Source organism: Bombina bombina, chromosome 1 (assembly GCF_027579735.1).
Source record: "Bombina bombina isolate aBomBom1 chromosome 1, aBomBom1.pri, whole genome shotgun sequence".
Taxonomy (NCBI): domain Eukaryota; kingdom Metazoa; phylum Chordata; class Amphibia; order Anura; family Bombinatoridae; genus Bombina; species Bombina bombina.
The window spans coordinates 1,324,638,881-1,324,662,201 of NC_069499.1; the positions used below are offsets into that span (position 1 = coordinate 1,324,638,881).

The 23,321-nt window shown below is 41.6% G+C and overlaps 1 protein-coding gene across 3 annotated transcripts in view; it reads left to right on the forward strand.

Annotated features, from left to right (window-relative positions):
* Positions 1–23,321, forward strand: part of PHKB (phosphorylase kinase regulatory subunit beta) — a 1,109,273-nt gene that overhangs the window by 300,332 nt on the left and 785,620 nt on the right. For all 3 annotated transcript variants that reach the window (XM_053701982.1, XM_053701974.1, XM_053701966.1), the window contains one exon: positions 7,612–7,711. In XM_053701982.1, coding sequence (XP_053557957.1) covers positions 7,612–7,711 — 100 coding nt within the window. The remainder of the gene's footprint in view (positions 1–7,611; positions 7,712–23,321) is intronic.

Consider the following 23,321-nt stretch of genomic DNA (forward strand, 5'->3'; position numbering starts at 1 on the left):
ATCGGTGTATACTGTCCCTTTAATGTGTTTCCAGTGACTTATTATATTAGCTGCAGTGTTCAATGTATGGACAATAGCGTTTTTCCTCTCTGAAATCACCACCCATTCCCTCCCCAGGCAAGAACATTCAAATGGACTGAGTCTGTGTGATAGTCAAACCTCCTTATTTTAATGAGAAAAACACAGCTATTGTAGTAGGTTAAATAAACCTTAAGTAGTAATTTCCTGTACATTTAAAGGGACAGTCTACCATAGAATTGTTATTGTTTTAAAAGATAGATAATCCCTTTATTACTTATTCCCCAGTTTTGCATAACCAACACGGTTATATTAATATACTTTTTACCTCTGTGATTACCTTGTATCTAGGAACCTTCTTCCAGCCCCCTGATCACATGACTGTGCCTGTTTATTATCTATTGTCTTGCAGTTAGCATTGTTTTGTGCTAAATCTTAAATAACCCCCTGTGCCTGTACACAGTGTTATCTATATGGCCCACGTGTACTTTCTGTCTCTTTGTGTTGAAAAGAGATTTAAAAAGCATGTGATTAGAGGCAGCCCTCAAAGGCTTAGAAATTAGCATATGAGCCTACCTATGTTTAGTTTAAACTAAGAATACCAAGAGAAAAAAGCAAATTTGATCATAAAAGTAAATTGGAAAGTCATTAAAATGAAAACTCCTATCTGAATAATGAAAGTTTAATTTATACTAGACTGTCCCTTTAATACTATCAACCATACTGTATTTGCTATTTTTTTCTAAACAGATCAGGTATAGTTGTTACTTGGTATTGTCTTCACACACAAGTGATGGGAACAAATATAAGGGATAGTTTCATGAACCTTTGGGTCCCTCTTTAGAGGAAGGGTAGTAGTATTTCTCTCAGTGCTGGTACTTTCATATTATGATTGATGCACTGTTGAGATTCAGTCTCCCTTGATTGTCACTTAGTGCAATCAATAAACAAAATAAAACAGATTAATGGCAGAATAGAACCTTTAAAAGCACAAAATACTCATATGCTAAATCACTTGAAAAGTGATGTAGCATAACTGTTAAAGGTGACATGAAAATATCACCTGAACATCTTTATGAAAAAAGGGAAGAGATTTACCTCAAAATTTGTTTAGCTCTCCAGAGTATATGGTCTGTGAACAGTAATACTTCAGCTGCTGTTCAAAAAAAAAAAAAAGCCCATCAACATCAGCAGTGCTTAGGTCATGCTGTGATCTCATGAGATTTCAATGAAATGGTGTGAGATTTCACAGTAAACTTCCTTAAACTAAATGGGGGGAGAAAATGACTGTGCCTACATATGCCAGATGCATGCTCCCTTGCAAGTCTTGGGACTAACATCCTGATTGGCTTCTTAAACTCTCTATACAGTGAATACTTTGGAAATTGTGAGGTAGGGCTGCACGATTAATCGCATATGCGATTTAAAATCGTGATTAATCGCCGCGGTTTAAAAACCGCGAGAGTATGCTATTTATAACCCCGCCCACTATGATGTCACCTATGACGTACAGCAGGGCTTTGCGGCCGCCACATGCGGCTAAGGGGGGTGGCAGTGACTTACCAGTGCTGTACTAGCCCGCACCTTCGGCATTAAATAGACTGGCGAGCAGTGGTTCCTTTCAGCGGCAGCAGCTTCTGAGTGTACAGCTTGTGGAACACCGTCACCTGTAACACTGCTCAGATAGGTTCGTTGCTTACCCAGCTGACATGTTATGTGCGGGAGCAGAAAACAGGCCTAGCACTTTCTGCAAACCGGGTGCACGCTACAGGGGTCCTGCACATACCACAACTGAAGTCAGAGAATAGAAAGTAGCAGCACCAGTCAGTATACTTCAATATCCATTTATTAGAGACTTCACATAGGAAACATACATGTTATGTGCGGGCACACGATTTCCTAACAGACTCATCTTTTAGCTAGAGCTTGTGCCATAAGTTTGAGTAACTTACAGTGACCTCTGGACTAAAACAATTGTAAGGTTAGCGCATTAGTAATTTTATGGGCTTCTGGCATACTAAACAATTACAAGGAGCACAATTCCTTTTACTGTAACGGTCACAAAGTTACTCAGTCTTATAGCATGAGACAGGCAGCTGTAGCTGCAAGATGGGTCTGCAAGCTATGCATATAATAACTATTTTTAAATGTTTTTGTAGAAAAAAAGGTTTTACAAAATAAACAAGTGTACTACATATATATATATGTGTGTGTGTAACTGTGTATGTGATTGTATAAATATACGTGCGCATGAAGCGCATTGCACATGCGCGAAACGCGTCAGATCAATGACACCTCACCTTGTATACCACTGAGTGTTCAATCACCTATGCCTGAATAAACCACTTGGTTGAAACCGATCCAGTAGTCTTCAATCTTTTGTTGTTCATATATATATATATATATATATATATATATATATATATATATATATATATATATATATATATATATATATATATATATATATATATATATATATATATATATATATATATATATATTGTGTGTGTGTGTACTGTGTTTGTATATATATATATATATATATATATATATATATATATATATATATATATACACACACACACACACACACACACACACACACACACACATATGTGGTTTGTATTTTTACTATCCTAAAGTGTATTGGACATTGAGAAACATGTACATTAAAATTCTGTAGTCTTAAATAATTTTTTTATTGAAAAATTAAGGTTTTATAGTCATTTATAAGAAAATTGTGATTAAATCGCAATCGCAAGTTTTTCTTTTGCCCATATCGCCCAGCCCTATTGTGAGGTAATTTATCTTCCTTTTTTACATAGATATGTTCAGGTTATATTTCTAGTCAGCTTTTAACATCTATGCTGCATCACTTTCAAGTGCTTCAACATTAAGGTGTCATGTCCTTTTAAGTACTTGATTATATGTGAAAAGGGCTGAAAATAATTGGTTTATGTTATCACTAAAACAGAGAACACAGGAAAATGAGAACTTCAAAACTGTTTCTCTTTTGGTGTAATGTATGATTTATAATCATATTCATCAGTGATCATCAATAATTATCATCAATGGCGTATTTAGGTTTTGTGCTGCCCTAGGCACTGAAAATTCTGCTGCCAACTCCCCTCCCCCCCCAAAAAAAAAAGTTTTAGGCCTTTTTTCCCCTTAATATTTTTTTGGGTCAGTGTAAAAAAAATTGTTTTCTTTCATAACAATTCAAAAGAAAATGGGCTAGCAAAACACTTGCATATACAGGTGGGTTGAATTGCATGCATCTCATACCATTTTCTCCCTTAGAGAAAGGAGAGAAAAGAAGGGGAGGGGATAATAGGGAGGTAAAGGAAAGAAGAAAGAGAGAGAGAGAAGAGAAAAGTGGGGAGGGAGAGGAGAAAAGGGGAGGGAAAGAAAGAAGGGAGGGAGTTGAGGAAGGAAGGGAGTTGAGGGAGGGGGAAAGGAGGGAAAGAAAGAAGGGAGGGAGTTGAGGGAGGGAGAAAGGGGAGGGAGGGAAAGAAAGAAGGGAGGGAGTTGAGGGTGGAAAATAGGGAGGATGGAAGGGAGGGAAGGAAGGAAGCACACACTTTGAAACAATCACTGCCCTTCACATGCAACAACATTCAGTAATTACCATCATTCAAGTAATGAAACAAAGTGTCCGTTTACTATTTACTCTGTGGATACATGAATGCAGAGAAAGCTAGATATTAGTAGCTAACATACATTAGAGCTGAGAGTTTATGATTAGACATCACAAGCTGATCTAAGCACTGCACAGATTCTTCCAGTCTGTTAGTTACTAAGACCTGCAATAAGCACTGCACTCGCAGACCCACCACAGCTGATAAGGGGAGGCAGCATATCAGCACAAGGTCTTCTCCTCCAGCCTCACCTTGTAAGCATATCCCTGGGCAAAGTTCTCTTCCACTGCAAAAATGCTGGCGTCTCTAATTGAAGCAACTGTTTAAAGGAGCTCTGCCTGTGAAGAGCGACCTTAATCAGCGCACATGCCTTGTCGTCTCTGTAAAAGCCTGCACTTAATAGCTCACTGTACTGTGTGCTGGCTTTTAGAGAGAGGATAGGGCAGATGTGCTGCCCCTCCCAAATCTGCTGCCCTAGGCACCGGACTAGTTGACTTAGGCCATAATACGCCCCTGATCATCATCATATAACTATACTTTACCTGTCAGAGAAAAGTATTACTATTCAGGTGAGAAAAAGTTACTTGTCCATTCAGGGTTAACGATAGGTAGAAACTGAATTTCTTATCCTCTGCAATTTGTTAGTAAAGCAGGACTTCAGTAAATCCGAAAATTCAAGCATTTATAATCATCATTTATTAGAAAAGCCCCATTATATCCTGTCAGAGCACAATTACAGAGTTATATTTGTTTAGACAATTACACAGGCTATACAAGATTATTATTTTTGAATCACAAAAACACATCAACCTTTGCTTAGTGTAGGTAATGTACTGGAATTTCTACCATAGTGTTGTAAAGACAGCATCAACCTTTAGTTTTGCAGGACCCAGAAAGCAATAGTTGGAGGACTAGGCTAGAACGCTAGATATCATATCACTGCCCTTGCAGGATTTAATGCCAGGGAAGCTGGCAACTCTAAGAAATAGAACAGGAATACCAGACTGTCATGGGACAAAGAGGAATAGTCCTTTGTGCAGCTGTGGTTGAACTTACAGTAGACCACTGTAAGGGTCATTAGGAGACGTATTTAAGGAGAGCATTCTGAGAAGTTGAATAGAACTGAACCCACATACCAATTAGAGGCCTACCCCTCTGTGTCTGTGTACATTTAGCCACCAATCAGCAAGCACTACCCAGGCGCTAAACAAAAAATGGCTCGGCTCCTAAGCTTACATTCCTCCTGCTGTTCAAATAAAGAGAACAAAGAATAATTGATAATAGGAGTAAATTAGAAAGTTGCTTAAAATTGCAATGCTCTTTCTGAATCATGCAAGAAAAAAAAAATGGCTTTCATGTAGGGCATGCAATTTTAAACGTCTTTCCAATTTACTTTTATCATTAAACTAGGTGATAAGCCTGCCCAGAGGGCAGTCTATGTTTAAAAAAATACAAACCCCAAAGGTGATATTACAAAAAATGAAAAATTACAGAAAAAAAATAAACAAAGCTATTCAAAATAAAAAATTTCAACCTAAACTAATACCCCTATAAAAATAAAAAAATCCCTCCCTAATAAAAACACCCCTTAATCTAATACTAAACTACCAATAGCCCTTAAAAGTGCTTTCATAGGGCATCGACCTAAGTTAGTCAGCTCTTTTACCTGAAAAAAATGACCAATTACCCCCTAACAGTAAAACCCCCCACCCAACCAACCCCCAAAATATAAAAACTAAGTCTAAAAAAATCTAAGCCACCCATTGCCCCTAAAGGGGCATTTTTATGGGCATTGCCCTTAAAAGGGCATTCAGCTCTTTTACTGCCCTTAAAAGCCAATTGGCTCTTTTACAGCCCAAAAAACCCTAATCTAAAAAAAAAAAAAAAACCTAAGACTAAGCCCCAAATAGGTGCTCACCGTTCCTGAAGTCCGGCGGTGAAGGTCTTCTTCCAGGCGGCTCCATCATCTTCTATCTTCATCTGAAGTGAAGGCGGTGTGGAGCCGTCTTCCCTGATGTGCGGATCCAGAGCGGCGGTCCTCAGCTGTGGTTCTCAGCGGCAATCGTCAGTGGCGTGGAGGCTCCTCTTCATCTGATCTATGTTGTACACTTAAAATTGAATGTAAAGTACTGCATTCAATTTGGGGTACCTTGCATTTTAAAATCAGCAAATAGGATTAGAGCTACTGAAATCCTGTTGACTGATTTAAAAATTTCAGCCAATAGGAATGCAAGGTACCCCAATAAATATGGGCTACCTTGCATTTAATCTTCAGTGTGCAGCGGACGATCACATGAAGAGGAGCCTCCATGCCGCTTTGGACCGCTGCGGACCCCCGCTGAGAACCGCAGCTGAAGACCGCCGCTGAGGATCCGTCTGGAAAAAGACCTTTTCCGCCAGACTTCAGGAACGGTGAGTACCTATTTGGGGCTTAGTCTTAGGCTTTTATTTTTTTATTTTTTGGGGTGGCTTTTTTTTTAGATTAGGGTTTTTTGGGCTGTTAAAGAGCTGATTGCCCTTTTAAGGGCAGTAAAAGAGCTGAATGCCCCTTTAAGGGCAATGCTCATACAAATGCCCCTTTAGGGGCAATGGGTAGTTTAGGTTTTTTTAGTGTTATTTTTTTTTTATTTTGGAGGGTTTGGTGGGTGGGGGGTTTTTACTGTTAGGAGGAGGGACTTAGTATTTTTTACATGTAAAAGACCTGTTTAACTTAGGGCTATTGGAAGTTTAGTTTAGATTGGGGGGAGGGTTATTATTTTCATAAGGATTAGGTTTAATTTTTTTTATTTTTGATAATTTTGTAATTTAATGTTAGGTTTTATTTTTAAATTAATGTTAGTATTTTTTATTTTAATTGTAACTTAGTATTGGGGTTAATTTAGGGGGTGTTAGGTTAGGGGGCTTAGTAATTAAATTAGTTATTTGTTTTGTGGGGTGTTGGAGGTTTAGGAGTTAATAGGTTAATTAGGTTTATTTCAATGTGGGGGTTTGGCGGTTTAGGGGTTAATTAGGTTTATTGAGATGGGGTTGACGGTTTAGGGGTTAATTAGGTTTATTGAGATGTGGGGGTTTAGGGGTTAATAGGTTAATTAGGTTTATTGTGGGGGGTTGACGGTTTAGGGGTTAATATTTTAATTATGTTATTTGCGTTGTTTAATTTGTGGATTAGGGGTTAATTTCTTTATTATTTTGCGATGTGGGAGTTGGTGGCAGGAATGTGAAGCTTAAGAGCCGGCCCATTTTTGGTTCAGAACCTGGATTATGCTTGCTTATTGGTTTGCTAAATGTAGCCACCAATAAGCAAGCGCTATCCAGGGTGCTGAACCTGAAATGGGCCGGCTCCTAAGCTAAAAAGTACTGATTTTTAAATAAAGATAGCAAGAGAACAAAGAAAAATTGATAGTAGGAGTAAATTAGAAAGTTGCTTAAAATTGCATGCTCTATGTGGATCATGAAAGAAAAAATGTGGGTTTAGTGTCCCTTTAATGTTTAATTTAATGTTAGTTATGCAAAACTGGGGAATGAAATAAATGTAAGACTTCCCTTTATTATGTTGGTAGTTACAATAGTGTGTGTAGAAGAGAAAGATTTAAAAGTAATGGACAGTTTTTTTGCTTAACCCTAAAATACTCATGCTCTGTCAAGAAAGCATCACAAGGGTTCATATCTTCTTTGTGCCCACTCATGCCACCCCACAACTATGAAGATAATTGCTGGGACCATCTGTGTTTAAATTGGTTTTATGACGTTTTATGACGTACTAGATGAAGCAGGGGGAAGAAAGTAAAATATACACGGACTATAAGAAAACCAATTGCATACAGCTACTTCATTACCAAACAAGTACTTTACCTTCTGTGGCTGAGTCTCCTTAATTTGCTGTGTGACAGAAGTGTTTTCTGTTTTCCTAGTGATGTAATATCATTTGATTTGATTTGTTTCTTTGATTAAGGCGCATTGATGATGACAAAGGAAGGACCCATGAACTTGAACATGCGGCTATAAAATGCATGAGAGGAATTCTCTACTGCTACATGAGACAGGCTCATAAGGTAAACTACAGTATACAGTGATCAAACAAACCAAAGATTTGTATGAACAGGTGACAATTTATTGTTATTGAGACAATTGGACTCCTTTGTTCTCGATAATACTAAATATAGACTGTACTTTCATTCTTAAAATGAACATTTCAAAACTATGTTAAAGGGACGCTAAAGTCAAAATTAAATGATCATGATTCGGAATGAGCACTTTTAAGAGATTCTCCAATCATTTTGCAAAGTACTTTTATGTGCACAGTTTCTGAGGCACCAGCTCCTACTGAGCAGGTGCACAAGTTGACAATGTATTTGTATACAAGTTTGTAATTGGCTGATGAATGTCACATGATACAAGGGGCCGGCAAATGGGGGGAATAAATGAATTTGTCATAAATAAACCTTCTCCTTATTTGAAATTTAAAGTAAGTGTTATTGCACTGTATTTTTATTATACACTTGCTAATTCTGCAAATTCTACTTTATTTAATGGTTCTTTAAGCAAATAGGTTAATTAAACTGTGCTTAAAAAGCTGAGTGCAGCTTTGCTACTGTTGTGTTCTCTTCATCCCTTGCTAGGAGCTGGAAGTCTTCCATGCTTTTTGGACAATTTCCATTTGGATTATTGTTTTTTCTTTTCTTTTTTACAGGAGTATGCCCCATTAATCACCCAAACAAATGCACTTCAACCTCATACATAGATTTCAAATTTGCTGCTCATAAAAGCTGTAAAATTGCAAACTGTTCTTAAGCTCTTCCTTTTAAATCTACATATCGGAGCTTGTGGTTTTTAAAGGGACACTAAACCCAAATTTTTTCTTTCATGATTCAGATAGAGAATGCAATTTTAAGCAACTTTCTAATTTACTCCTATTATCAATTTTTCTTTGTTCTCTTGCTATCTTTATTTAAAAAGCAGGAATGTGATGCATAGCAGCCGGCCCATTTTTGGTTAAGAACCTGAGTTATGCTTGCTTATTGGTTGGTAAATGTAATCCTCCAATAAGCAAGCGCTATCCATGGTGCTGAACCTAAAATGGGCCGGCTCCTATGCATCACATTCCTGCCTTTAAATTAAAGATAGCAAGAGAACGATGAAAAATTGATAATAGGAGTAAATTAGAAAGTTGCTTAAAATGTCATGCTCTATCTGAATCATGAAAGAAAAAATATGGGTTCAGTGTCCCTTTAAAGCTTATGTTTTAAGAGTTGGAGAACATATATTAACCCAGTGTACTGAAAAAGTAGATCTCAGCATTATTTCTCCAACATAGGTGTGTCCGGTCCACGGCGTCATCCTTACTTGTGGGATATTCTCTTCCCCAACAGGAAATGGCAAAGAGCCCAGCAAAGCTGGTCACATGATCCCTCCTAGGCTCCGCCTACCCCAGTCATTCTCTTTGCCGTTGTACAGGCAACATCTCCACGGAGATGGCTTAGAGTTTTTTAGTGTTTAACTGTAGTTTTTATTATTCAATCAAGAGTTTGTTATTTTAAAATAGTGCTGGTATGTACTATTTACTCTGAAACAGAAAAGAGATGAAGATTTCTGTTTGTAAGAGGAAAATGATTTTAGCAACCGTTACTAAAATCGATGGCTGTTCCACACAGGACTGTTGAGAGGAATTAACTTCAGTTGGGGGAACAGTGAGCAGACTTTTGCTGCTTGAGGTATGACACATTCTAACAAGACGATGTAATGCTGGAAGCTGTCATTTTCCCTATGGGATCCGGTAAGCCATTTTTATTACAGACTGTATATAAGGGCTTCACAAGGGCTTGTTTAGACTGTAGACATTTTCTGGGCTAAATCGATTCATATATAAACATATTTAGCCTTGAGGAATCATTTAATCTGGGTATTTTGTAAAATATTATCGGCAAGGCACTGTTTTGGACACCTTATTCTCTAGGGGCTTTCCCTAATCATAGGCAGAGCCTCATTTTTGCGCCGGTATTGCGCACTTGTTTTTGAGAAGCATGACATGCAGTCGCATGTGTGAGGAGCTCTGATACATAGAAAAGACTTTCTGAAGGCGTCATTTGGTATCGTATTCCCCTTTGGGCTTGGTTGGGTCTCAGCAAAGCAGATACCAGGGACTGTAAAGGGGTTAAAGATAAAAACGGCTCCGGTTCCGTTATTTTAAGGGTTAAAGCTTCCAAATTTGGTGTGCAATACTTTTAAGGCTTTAAGACACTGTGGTGAAATTTTGGTGAATTTTGAACAATTCCTTCATATTTTTTCGCAATTGCAGTAATAAAGTGTGTTCAGTTTAAAATTTAAAGTGACAGTAACGGTTTTATTTTAAAACGTTTTTTTGTACTTTGTTATCAAGTTTATGCCTGTTTAACATGTCTGAACTACCAGATAGACTGTGTTCTGAATGTGGGGAAGCCAAGGTTCCTTCTCATTTAAATAGATGTGATTTATGTGACACAGAAAATGATGCCCAAGATGATTCCTCAAGTGAGGGGAGTAAGCATGGTACTGCATCATTCCCTCCTTCGTCTACACCAGTCTTGCCCACTCAGGAGGCCCCTAGTACATCTAGCGCGCCAATACTCCTTACTATGCAACAATTAACGGCTGTAATGGATAATTCTATCAAAAACATTTTAGCCAAAATGCCCACTTATCAGCGTAAGCGCGACTGCTCTGTTTTAGATACTGAAGAGCATGAGGACGCTGATGATAATGGTTCTGAAATGCCCCTACACCAGTCTGAGGGGGCCAGGGAGGTTTTGTCTGAGGGAGAAATTTCAGATTCAGGGAAAATTTCTCAACAAGCTGAACCCGATGTGATTACATTTAAATTTAAGTTGGAACATCTCCGCGCTCTGCTTAAGGAGGTGTTATCCACTCTGGATGATTGTGAGAATTTGATCATCCCAGAGAAACTATGTAAAATGGACAAGTTCCTAGAGGTCCCGGGGCCCCCAGAAGCTTTTCCTATACCCAAGCGGGTGGCGGACATTGTAAATAAAGAATGGGAAAGGCCCGGTATACCTTTCGTCCCTCCCCCCATATTTAAAAAATTGTTTCCTATGGTCGACCCCAGAAAGGACTTATGGCAGACAGTCCCCAAGGTCGAGGGAGCGGTTTCTACTTTAAACAAACGCACCACTATACCCATAGAAGATAGTTGTGCTTTCAAAGATCCTATGGATAAAAAATTAGAAGGTTTGCTTAAAAAGATGTTTGTTCAGCAAGGTTACCTTCTACAACCAATTTCATGCATTGTCCCTGTCACTACAGCCGCGTGTTTCTGGTTCGATGAGCTAGAAAAGGCGATCGATAGTGATTCTCCTCCTTATGAGGAGATTATGGACAGAATCCGTGCTCTCAAATTGGCTAATTCTTTCACCCTAGACGCCACTTTGCAATTGGCTAGGTTAGCGGCGAAAAATTCTGGGTTTGCTATTGTGGCGCGCAGAGCGCTTTGGTTGAAATCTTGGTCAGCGGATGCGTCTTCCAAGAACAAATTGCTTAACATTCCTTTCAAGGGGAAAACGCTGTTTGGCCCTGGCTTGAAAGAGATTATCTCTGATATCACTGGGGGTAAGGGCCACGCCCTTCCTCAGGATAGGTCTTTCAAGGCCAAAAATAAACCTAATTTTCGTCCCTTTCGTAGAAACGGACCAGCCCCAAGTGCTACGTCCTCTAAGCAAGAGGGTAATACTTCTTAAGCCAAGCCAGCCTGGAGACCAATGCAAGGCTGGAACAAGGGAAAGCAGGCCAAGAAACCTGCCACTGCTACCAAGACAGCATGAAATGTTGGCCCCCGATCCGGGACCGGATCTGGTGGGGGGCAGACTCTCTCTCTTCGCTCAGGCTTGGGCAAGAGATGTTCTGGATCCTTGGGCACTAGAAATAGTCTCCCAAGGTTATCTTCTGGAATTCAAGGGGCTTCCCCAAGGGGGAGGTTCCACAGGTCTCAATTGTCTTCAGACCACATAAAGAGACAGGCATTCTTACATTGTGTAGAACACCTGTTAAGAATGGGAGTGATTCATCCTGTTCCATTAGGAGAACAAGGGATGGGGTTCTACTCCAATCTGTTCGTAGTTCCCAAAAAAGAGGGAACGTTCAGACCAATCTTAGATCTCAAGATCCTAAACAAGTTTCTCAAAGTTCCATCGTTCAAAATGGAAACCATTCAAACAATTCTTCCTTCCATCCAGGAAGGTCAATTCATGACCACGGTGGATTTAAAGGATGCGTATCTACATATTCATATCCACAAGGAACATCATCGGTTCCTAAGGTTCGCATTCCTGGACAAGCATTACCAGTTCGTGGCACTTCCTTTCGGATTAGCCACTGCTCCAAGGATTTTCACAAAGGTACTAGGGTCCCTTCTAGCGGTACTAAGACCAAGGGGCATTGCAGTAGTACCTTACTTGGACGACATTCTGATTCAAGCGTCGTCCCTTCCTCAAGCAAAGGCTCATACGGACATAGTCCTGGCCTTTCTCAGATCTCACGGATGGAAAGTGAACGTAGAAAAGAGTTCTCTATCTCCGTCAACAAGGGTTCCCTTCTTGGGAACAATAATAGATTCCTTAGAAATGAGGATTTTCCTGACAGAGGCCAGAAAAACAAAACTTCTAAACTCTTGTCAAACACTTCATTCCGTTCCTCTTCCTTCCATAGCGCAGTGCATGGAAGTAATAGGTTTGATGGTAGCGGCAATGGACATAGTTCCTTTTGCGCGCATTCATCTAAGACCATTACAACTGTGCATGCTCAGTCAGTGGAATGGGGACTATACAGACTTGTCTCCGACGATACAAGTAAATCAGAGGACCAGAGACTCACTCCGTTGGTGGCTGTCCCTGGACAACCTGTCACAAGGGATGACCTTCCGCAGACCAGAGTGGGTCATTGTCACGACCGACGCCAGTCTGATGGGCTGGGGCGCGGTCTGGGGACCCCTGAAAGCTCAGGGTCTTTGGTCTCGGGAAGAATCTCTTCTACCGATAAATATTCTGGAACTGAGAGCGATATTCAATGCTCTCAAGGCTTGGCCTCAGCTAGCAAAGGCCAAGTTCATACGGTTTCAATCAGACAACATGACGACTGTTGCGTACATCAACCATCAGGGGGGAACAAGGAGTTCCCTGGCGATGGAAGAAGTGACCAAAATCATTCAATGGGCGGAGACTCACTCCTGCCACCTGTCTGCAATCCACATCCCAGGAGTGGAAAATTGGGAAGCGGATTTTTTGAGTCGTCAGACATTACATCCGGGGGAGTGGGAACTCCATCCGGAAATCTTTGCCCAAATTACTCAACTGTGGGGCATTCCAGACATGGATCTGATGGCCTCTCGTCAGAACTTCAAGGTTCCTTGCTATGGGTCCAGATCCAGGGATCCCAAGGCGACTCTAGTAGATGCACTAGTAGCACCTTGGACCTTCAAACTAGCTTATGTATTCCCGCCGTTTCCTCTCATCCCCAGGCTGGTAGCCAGGATCAATCAGGAGAGGGCGTCGGTGATCTTGATAGCTCCTGCGTGGCCACGCAGGACTTGGTATGCAGATCTGGTGAATATGTCATCGGCTCCACCATGGAAGCTACCTTTGAGACGAGACCTTCTTGTTCAAGGTCCGTTCGAACATCCGAATCTGGTCTCACTCCAGCTGACTGCTTGGAGATTGAACGCTTGATCTTATCAAAACGAGGGTTCTCAGATTCTGTTATTGATACTCTTGTTCAGGCCAGAAAGCCTGTAACTAGAAAAATTTACCACAAAATATGGAAAAAATATATCTGTTGGTGTGAATCTAAAGGATTCCCTTGGGACAAGGTAAAAATTCCTAAGATTCTATCCTTTCTTCAAGAAGGATTGGAGAAAGGATTATCTGCAAGTTCCTTGAAGGGACAGATTTCTGCCTTGTCTGTGTTACTTCACAAAAAGCTGGCAGCTGTGCCAGATGTTCAAGCCTTTGTTCAGGCTCTGGTTAGAATCAAGCCTGTTTACAAACCTTTGACTCCTCCTTGGAGTCTCAACTTAGTTCTTTCAGTTCTTCAGGGGGTTCCGTTTGAACCCTTGCATTCCGTTGATATTAAGTTATTATCTTGGAAAGTTTTGTTTTTGGTTGCAATTTCTTCTGCTAGAAGAGTTTCAGAATTATCTGCTCTGCAGTGTTCTCCTCCTTATCTGGTGTTCCATGCAGATAAGGTGGTTTTACGTACTAAACCTGGTTTTCTTCCGAAAGTTGTTTCTAACAAAAACATTAACCAGGAGATAGTCGTGCCTTCTTTGTGTCCGAAACCAGTTTCAAAGAAGGAACGTTTGTTGCACAATTTGGATGTTGTTCGCGCTCTAAAATTCTATTTAGATGCTACAAAGGATTTTAGACAAACATCTTCCTTGTTTGTTGTTTATTCTGGTAAAAGGAGAGGTCAAAAAGCAACTTCTACCTCTCTCTCTTTTTTGATTAAAAGCATCATCAGATTGGCTTATGAGACTGCCGGACGGCAGCCTCCTGAAAGAATCACAGCTCATTCCACTAGGGCTGTGGCTTCCACATGGGCCTTCAAGAACGAGGCTTCTGTTGATCAGATATGTAGGGCAGCGACTTGGTCTTCACTGCACACTTTTACCAAATTTTACAAGTTTGATACTTTTGCTTCTTCTGAGGCTATTTTTGGGAGAAAGGTTTTGCAAGCCGTGGTGCCTTCCATTTAGGTGACCTGATTTGCTCCCTCCCTTCATCCGTGTCCTAAAGCTTTGGTATTGGTTCCCACAAGTAAGGATGACGCCGTGGACCGGACACACCTATGTTGGAGAAAACAGAATTTATGTTTACCTGATAAATTACTTTCTCCAACGGTGTGTCCGGTCCACGGCCCGCCCTGGTTTTTTAATCAGGTCTGATAATTTATTTTCTTTAACTACAGTCACCACGGTATCATATGGTTTCTCCTATGCAAATATTCCTCCTTTACGTCGGTCGAATGACTGGGGTAGGCGGAGCCTAGGAGGGATCATGTGACCAGCTTTGCTGGGCTCTTTGCCATTTCCTGTTGGGGAAGAGAATATCCCACAAGTAAGGATGACGCCGTGGACCGGACACACCGTTGGAGAAAGTAATTTATCAGGTAAACATAAATTCTGTTTTTCTTTTAATTATTTGAGTATGTTGCACTGCATCATTAACATGAAGATGTAGCAATAAGGTTTCATGTGCTGCAGTTGTTGTGCTTAAAGGGACAGTAAATACTAGAGATGCACTTTTGGAGGTTTAGTGAACCTCCAAATGTAGAAGATTTTAGCGTGTTGCTGTTGCACAATATTTAATTTGGGAACGCAAAACCTCTGAATGTACATCTCTAGTAAATACCTTGTAATTCCAAGAGTTTAATGTAGTCTTGCAGCAAACTAACATACTTCCTAAGTTTGAACATTCCGGAATGCACAATTACTTTGTTTGCTGCAGCTGTTCTTCAATAGCCAGACTCCACTTTGCCAGCATTTTTTAAAGGAGCTAATCAGAACTTGTTACTGAAGTAGTAAAGGCTAGCCACTGTTATGTTAGCAAACTCTTAATTATTTTGAAGTTCTTATCGAATCATCTCATCTAAAGTCAATTAGAGACAGATGTGGTGCAGGGTTAGGCTTGTGAAGCCTTTTGTTATCACTAAGTTCTCAGAATGAAAATAGACTTAGAAGGGATAGTAAGGTCAAAAATGAAATGTGCATGGGTGCATTACAATTTGAAAATAGAAACATTTTTACAATATACTTTAATCAGCAAAAATGCTTCTGGTAAAAAGCTATTACTGCTTTTCTGCGGCATACGAACATATCCTGTGAGCACCTGCATGAGTATTAAAACACCATGCTTGCTCAGAGTGTGTATTGCTTCTGAAGACATAATTGGTGTCATACAAGCCACTGCTGACTCTCTAAAAAGGTGTGGTGTTTCTTTAAATTACAGGAAAAGAAAGCAAACTAAATAATAACATATTGCAATTTTTTCTACTACGCATAATCAAACATTTTCTTCCTAATGGGAAAGAGTCCACAACCGCATTCATTACTTATGGGAAAAAAAAGAACCTGGCCACCAGGAGGAGGAAAGACCCACCTGCCAAAGGCATAAATATTCCTCGCACTTCCCCTATCCCCCAGTCATTCTTTGCCCTTCGTCCCAGGATGTTGGCAGAGATGTGTCAGAAGTTTTCTTTTAAGATTATTTTACTTCTATTTCTTTTTCATGTGTCTCTTATGGAGGGTGCTACCCTTCGACATGGGACAGGAGTTTTAACTATCCGGGCCTGGCGAAAGTGAGAGTCCGGAGATGCAGTGGGAGCTTCCCCTGCGACACCATCCCGACTCGTATTCACAGCTCCGTTTCAGCACTTGGCGTTGCCGAACTTCGTTTCGCTACATGCTGTCTTCTCTCAAGTCCATGACGGAGGCGATGCCACTATTCGTCACACTTGAAGGGCCATGTTCCTGTTCCACGGCGTAGATTCCGGTAAGATTGTTTCATTTTATTCCGTTATCTGTAATGTGATTATTATGACAGTTAAGTATGGGCCTCGCTGAGGCACCTTCTGCTCCGATCTGGGAATTATGGGATAATTTCTCCTTAGGGTGGATTAGTGAACAGGGAAGGTTTGTGTTTTTTTTTTCTTTTATCATGTTTCTTATGTGATTCAACCTGCTTGTGTATGTCCATAGGGGCTCTGCGGCCGAGACATATGCCTATGTGGCACATATTGGCTTGTTCTTTTGGTTGTGGTTTACACGGCCTAGAACTATACTTCCGGATTATGCCTATTTTATTCAGACTTGCTTAACTTTTTCTGTGGGCCTAGTTTTTCCGCCCTTTAGTGGCGCACTTTTTTGGATTTTGCGGGGCATCTGGTGACCAGGCGCGTTTTTACGCTTGGGTAGGTCTCCTTCCCCTTCCGCATTCCTGACTGAGTGGCGATGGAGGAAAGAGTCTGCTCCGCTGAGGTCTGGCCATAGGAGGCAGTGAGTGCCCCCAGCCATTGTGGGTGTCAGGTGCTAGTTGCTTTTTTCCAATCTCTGTTTATCTTGTGCAGTCTTAAGCCATGGAGGCTTCCAATGTCGGGACAATTTTTATATCTGATTTGTACATATAGATTCTAAGTCGTCCTCAGATGAGGATTGTAATTCTGAGTCGTCCTCGGATGATGACCGTAATTTGGTCCTGTTATCGCAAGTCTGCCAATCTTGTCTCTCATGCCTGGATAGTTTGCCGGGTCCCTCTGGCTCGGGGGACCCTGGGCCTTCCGAGCCATCGTCCTCTGGGGGCTCTGCTCCTCAGGAGGCGCCTTCCCAATCGCATACTCCTTTTACTTTTGAGGTTGGCCCTGATGTTAATGTCCCCTCCACGCAGGGTGGATTGTTTCCCCCAGAGATGGCGTGATATTTAATATTTTAATGGCACTGATTCGCTTGCGGGACCCCTATAGTTTCCTTGCAGTTATGTGCCTGCCTGCCTATTCCGGGTGTTCAGACCGTGAACAGCACTATAATATTCCCCCCGGGGGTGTTTGTTCCCCCTTGTTGTTCGGCTGCGTGTCCTATTACGACGACTTTTTGACTTATTGGGTGATCCTTTCCTTTATGGTCCGAGGTCTTCTCAGTTCTCGCAAGGTTCTTCAAGATAGGCTAGTGGAGATGTGTCTCTCCCCGGTCGGTCTACTGTGAACTTTCCCAGTCTTTTTTTCTGAAGGTTACGGTTTCCGTTTGGCAGGTCCTGCGGAGACATAGTTCCTTCTGGGCGGATGCCTGCGGGTGCCCTTGTTTTTCTTTTATCCGGTCCGGATTATTTTTCTTTCTTTTTTCACTATGGGAATTCTGGAATTGCTTGATTTAAGTTCTTCTATGGAAGTTGTTCCTGGATTTCTCCAGAGTTTGGTGTGTGACATGTTATTGGTTAGTGACACGTTGCGCCTGGCTGGTCCGGCGGGACCTACTGATTCTCTTGTGCAGTTATTTGTTTTTATACACACAAAAAAAAAAAAATTACACTATTCTTCCGGACCTTCGGGTCTGGATGTTGGAAACGCTTGGGCTGGCCCATGTCAGTCTGCACCCGACGTCGGGACCGGTGGTATCCCACCACGTCCTTTTGCATCCCTGATCCAAGGGGTGTGGTCCTTAACGTGTGGAGCAGTTATGCCCTTTTGAGCTACTGTTGATGGTTCTCCTAGAGTCTTTGCCATTGTGTAGTTTAGGCTGTCATGCGGAGGTGCCCAATAATCTCTACCTCCACCCCTGGGAGCTTTTTAGGCTATGATGGGATTTTCGATTGACTTCTCCAGAATTGTCACTGGTGTCCTGGTCATCTTTATCACCCCTTGGGCCCCTTGGGGCTACTGATTAGGGTTTTTTCCCTATTGAACTCGTGCTGTGGGTGTTTTTTGCAGTATTTCTTGTGTCTTTCTTGGATTTTGATTCAAGGCCTTTTTCCTCGTTGAGATAGCCTGCCAGCTGGTACTGCTTGGGGTATGCTGCCTTGGTTACTGACTTATGGAAGTCTGGTTTCCTCCTTTATGAATCCGTCATGGATCTCGGGGGAGAGTCTAGGGTACTGGCAGTCTAGCTCTTTATCCTTTCTGTATGTCCCTGTTATGCCCCTGGGATTTGGGGTTGGGTCAGGATGGGTCCTATTGACTCCCTTTTAGGGAGTCTGGGGTATTTTCGGTTTTATACCTTTGTGGAGGATGGGCTCTGGGCCTTTTTGTTAAGAGGTTCCCTTTTCCTATTCCTCTTTCATGTCTAGGACTAGCTCTAGCTCAGTTTGACACCTTTTTCCCCTTTGTCTCTGCTTTCTGCAGACTTTGTCATGTCGCATCTGTTGGGCTTTTTGGTCGCCTTGCTGCTTGTGTTAAGGGGGCTCGAGCGGTTGCTCTCAGTCTTGGACTTTTGTTGGGTTCTGGGAGGTCTGTATTCCTTTCTGTCCTAGGATTTGCGCTGGTTACTCAACACTTTGGGCGTTCTGTGCCTGCACAATCATTTGTAGACTGGTTGGGTGTTCTAGGGACTCGTGCTCCCTGTCTCGCGTTTTTCTGAGGGACTCTTGTCTCTTTTGGATTAGCTTCGCTGCCTAGTAAGCGGAAGGTTTGCTGTTGGGAAACAGCTGCAGTTATTTTATCTTGTCTGCTGGCAAGCTATTGAACCTAGGTGGCCTAGTGGTTAGCTTGTCTGTCTAGCAAGCTGCAGTTTTTGAGTTTGTACTCAGCTGTGATTACTTGCTATTTTATATCTGATGCCTGTGGACTTGCCCTTAGGGATTGTGTCCTCAGGTCTCTGGGGTTTTTCACGGGGTCTGGTCGCTTTTTTCAAGCGTGCCTAGTGGTCCTTCCCTACCTTTTGTGTAGGGGTGGGGTTCTGTTGGTCAGCTATTTTGGCCTACGGTTAGCTTTGCTACCCAGCTTGCAGAAGGTTGCTGTTGTCTCCAGGGCAACTATTTCTCCTTGATCGCTAGCATGCACTTTAGGGTCCCTTGTGAGGTGTTTTTCTGAACCCTCTGGGGAATTGGATCCTTGGGATCTCATTGTTCAGAAAGGTTGATTCAGGAAGGATGTTCCGATGCTCTGCGGCCTATAGTGGTGTAGTGTTCTGCGCAGTTTCCGTTGCGCAGGAGCGGGATGTTTTGTATCTGTTTTCAGATGGGGGCTCTGCTTATTTTTGTCATCCTTTTCCTGTCTCTCTCCTGAGCTTTTCTCCGGGTACGGAAATTTTTCCTTGCTTGTGAGGCGTCCTCAGCCTCTTGTGGTCTGGGGTGTGGGACTTGGTCTGTTTTCCCCTGCTCACTGGGGTGGGGTTTTTTCTTTCACGGCCTCGTTTATATTGTGATGCGTGTCCATGCTGTCTCGCTGTTTTTGCGTTTGCTGGTCCTTAAGATTTGTTTATTTCTCTTATGGTCCTTTCCTGACTTTTAATATAGTCTGTTCGGGTGTAGCCTACTGAGTGGCTCCGGGTTGTGTCCTTGTCACCCTGGACATTGTTCCTTTTCTTCTGTCTTGTATCTTCCCTCTGGGAATTTTTAGTCGGCAGGGTTGTTGCCCCTGACAGATGCTGTCCTTGAGGTGGGTGTTCTCGGTTGGGCCCACTCATGGTTCTATCTAGGTTCTTTGGACTGTTGGTAGATGTGTGTTTCTGGGACCGTTTTTTGTTTTTTTTAAATGTTTGTGGATCCCTGTTTCGGATGAACTTGGACTTTGTTTTCTTGGGAATTTGTTTTTAGGTTGGTGCCTTTATTGGTCCACCTCCTACCCTCCCGTTTTGACATTCTGTGTCCTCTTTGGCTTGGGTATAAATTTCCCATAAGTAATGAATGTGGCTGTGGACTCTTTCCCATTAGGAAGAAAATATAAATTATAAAAAAAACAGCCCCGCACGTTTTTTGAGGCGTTGTTGTTTTTTATCTTCTGGCACCCTTTCACCTTGATGCTTCTTCCACTGTTCCGTGTTCCTTAGCTGAATGACTGGGCGATAGGGAAAGTGGGAGGAGTATTTATGCCTTTGGCTGGTGGGTCTTTGCCTCCTGGTGGCCAGGTTCTTTTTTCCCATAAGTAATGAATGCGGCTGTGGACTTTCCCACGGAAGAAAAGGAAATGATCAGGTGAGCATAATTTATGTTTCTTTCTAATGACACAGTGAGTCCACGGATCATCATAAATACTATTGGGAATATCACTCCTGATCAGCAAAGAGCAAAGAGCACCACAGCAAAGCTGTTAAATACCACTCCCCTTACCCACAACCCCTAGTCATTCTCTTTGCTTGTATCAGTCGCACGGAGGGGTAAAGTTATGTGTCTGATTCTTCAATCAAGGGTTTGTTATTTTTAGACAGAACAAGTTTTTTCTGGTCTTTTGGGGTTTAGCCGTAGTCCATGTCAGTCTCTTCAGTAGAGCAATGGTGGCTTTTAAGCATTTGGGAACTTGTGGGGTATAATCCTTACTGTGCCTCCCAAGTTGTTGATGCTGCCCTTTTGGTAAAAGACTATGTAGGTTTACTTGTTCTTTTTTTGTATCCACAGGTCCATGTGAAGGGACTAAACCTATCAAACTTTGTGTGCTGCCCCGCTGCCGGGCAGATTGCTATGGAGGTGAGTGCTGTTTTTTTTTTCTCGATATGGTGGTCAGAGAAGTTTGGCACTTATGGGATAGTGAACTTGCTTGTGCAGGTTTTTTTTTTTTATTATGGCAGTTTTCTTGTTTATGGGGCACTGCTGAGTTAGTCTGTTTTGTTTTGCCTCTATTTTAGGAGTGTATTGTTGCTTTCCTTTTTATGGCTTCTTTTTTATTTTTAGGTCAGTTTTCTCTGTGAGACTGTGTATTTATTAGGCAGACTACTTGGTAAGTTAGTCTCTCATTTTATTTTCCTTCCGGCGACTGTGTGAAGTGTGTCAGCCGGGAGGTGTTTGTATATGCCCACAATGGGCGGAGCTTATGTTTTGCACGCTCTTTTCTATCACTTCTAGGTGTAGGAAGTGATACGCTGTTGGCTCTAGTTCCGGTGTGGGGATCAGGTTGAACGGAGTGCGGGTGCTGACAGTGGGGAGTCCGGTTGTCTTTGGCTATGTTTTTTGTGGGAGGTCAGGTAAGCACCTCAGCAAAGTTTGCTGAAGTGTAGAGGTGCAGCAGGGGTTTTGTCTTTTATTTTTGCTGTAAAACAAAGGGTCTGGGTGACTTTTTTTGGTTTAACATTTTTTTCTTAAAGGAACAGTAACTTTTTTTTGTTGTTGTTTTTTTCTCTTCTGCTTTATTTTTTTGATAATTTCTCCTATCCCTTTTTGTTTCTCATATATAGAGAGGACATTACATTATAGGGATAGGCTTTTTGATTCAGAGCCTTCATTTCTCTTGTAAGGTGTATCCAGTCCACGGATTCATCCATTACTTGTGGGATATTCTCCTTCCCAACAGGAAGCTGCAAGAGGATCACCCACAGGAGAGCTGTCTATATAGCTCCTCCCCTAACTGCCACCTCCAGTCATTCTCTTGCAGCTCTCGACAAGAAAGAAAGTACCTAGAGATATGTGGTGACTTAGTGTAGTTTATCTTCAATCAAAAGTTTGTTATTTTTAAATGGTACCGGAGTTGTACTGTTTTTACCTCAGGCAGCAATTAGAAGAAGAGTTTTGCCTGAGGTTTTTGATGATCTTAGCAGGTTGTAACTAAGGTCCACTGCTGTTCTCACACATAACTGAAGAGTATGGGAAAACTTCAGCTGGGGGAACGGCCTGCAGATTTAACTGCTCTGAGGTATGTGCAGTATATTTTTTTTCTAGAGAGATGATAAGGTCTAGAAAATGCTGACAGTACCTGATATATTTAAGGTAAGCCTGATTGCAGTGATTTTACAAACGACTGGCATCATGCTTGCAGTAAAGGGTAATATTCATGTTGCTTGCTCTTATGGCTTAGTATGTAAAACGTTTGCATGATATATAAAGAACGTTTTTTTACTGAGGGTGATAAATCTTTATTTGGGGCCTAGTTTTCCACATGGCTGACTAGATTTCTCCTTGGAGTAGTTATTTATGGCCTTTTCACTTTGAGTGCATGGTGGGAGGGGCCTATTTTCGTGCTCTAATTGTGCAGTAGTTTTTTATCTTCTGAGACACCCAGCTTCCCTGAAGGAGTCCCCTGACATATTGGACCTCTGTAAGGGGTTTTTGAGCCTACAAAAGTCGTTTTATGGGAAGGTAGGAGCCACAGTAGAGCTGTGGCAGTTTGCTTGTGACTGTTATAACGGTTTTACCATTTTTTTGCTTCCTTTTTGAGCCTGAGGGGTTAATCATCCATTTGCAAGTGGGTGCAATGCTATTTTAGTCTATTATACACACTGTAAAAAATTCGTAAAGTTAACTGCTTTTTTTCACTGTTTTGCAGTTTTTGTGTTTGGTTTTTTCCCTTAAAGGCACAGTACCGTTTTTTATATTCTGCTTTTTCACATTAATTAAAGTGTTTTCCAATGCTGTTCATTATGTTTAGAAGCCATTGTGGAACCCCCTGTTAGAATGTGTACCAAATGCACTGATCTTACTATAAGTTCTAAAGACCATATTCTGGCTTTAAAAGATTTATCACCAGAGGAAATTGACCAGGGGGAAGTTATGCCGACTAACTTTCCCCACTTGTCATAGCCTATAACTCCCGCTCAAGGGACGCCAAGTACATCTAGCGCGCCCATTGCGTATACTTTACAAGACATGGCGGCAGTTATGAATCATACCCTTACATACCCAGGGTTACAAGGAAAGCGAGACAGCTCTGGGGCTAGAACGAATACAGAGCTCTCTGACGCTTTAGTAGCTATGTCTGATATACCCTCACAATGTGCAGAAGCCAAAGCAGGAGAGCTTCTATCTGTGGGTGATTTTTCTGACTCAGGGAAGACACTTCAACCTGATTCTGATATGTCTACATTTAAATTTAAGCTTGAACACCTCCGCATGTTGCTCAGGGAGGTTTTAGCAACTCTGGATGACGCCATTGTAGTCCCAGACAAATTGTGTAAATTGGATAAATACTATGCAGTGCCTGTTTACACTGATGTTTTTCCAATACCAAAGAGGTTTTCAGAAATTATTACTAAGGAATGGGATAGACCAGGTG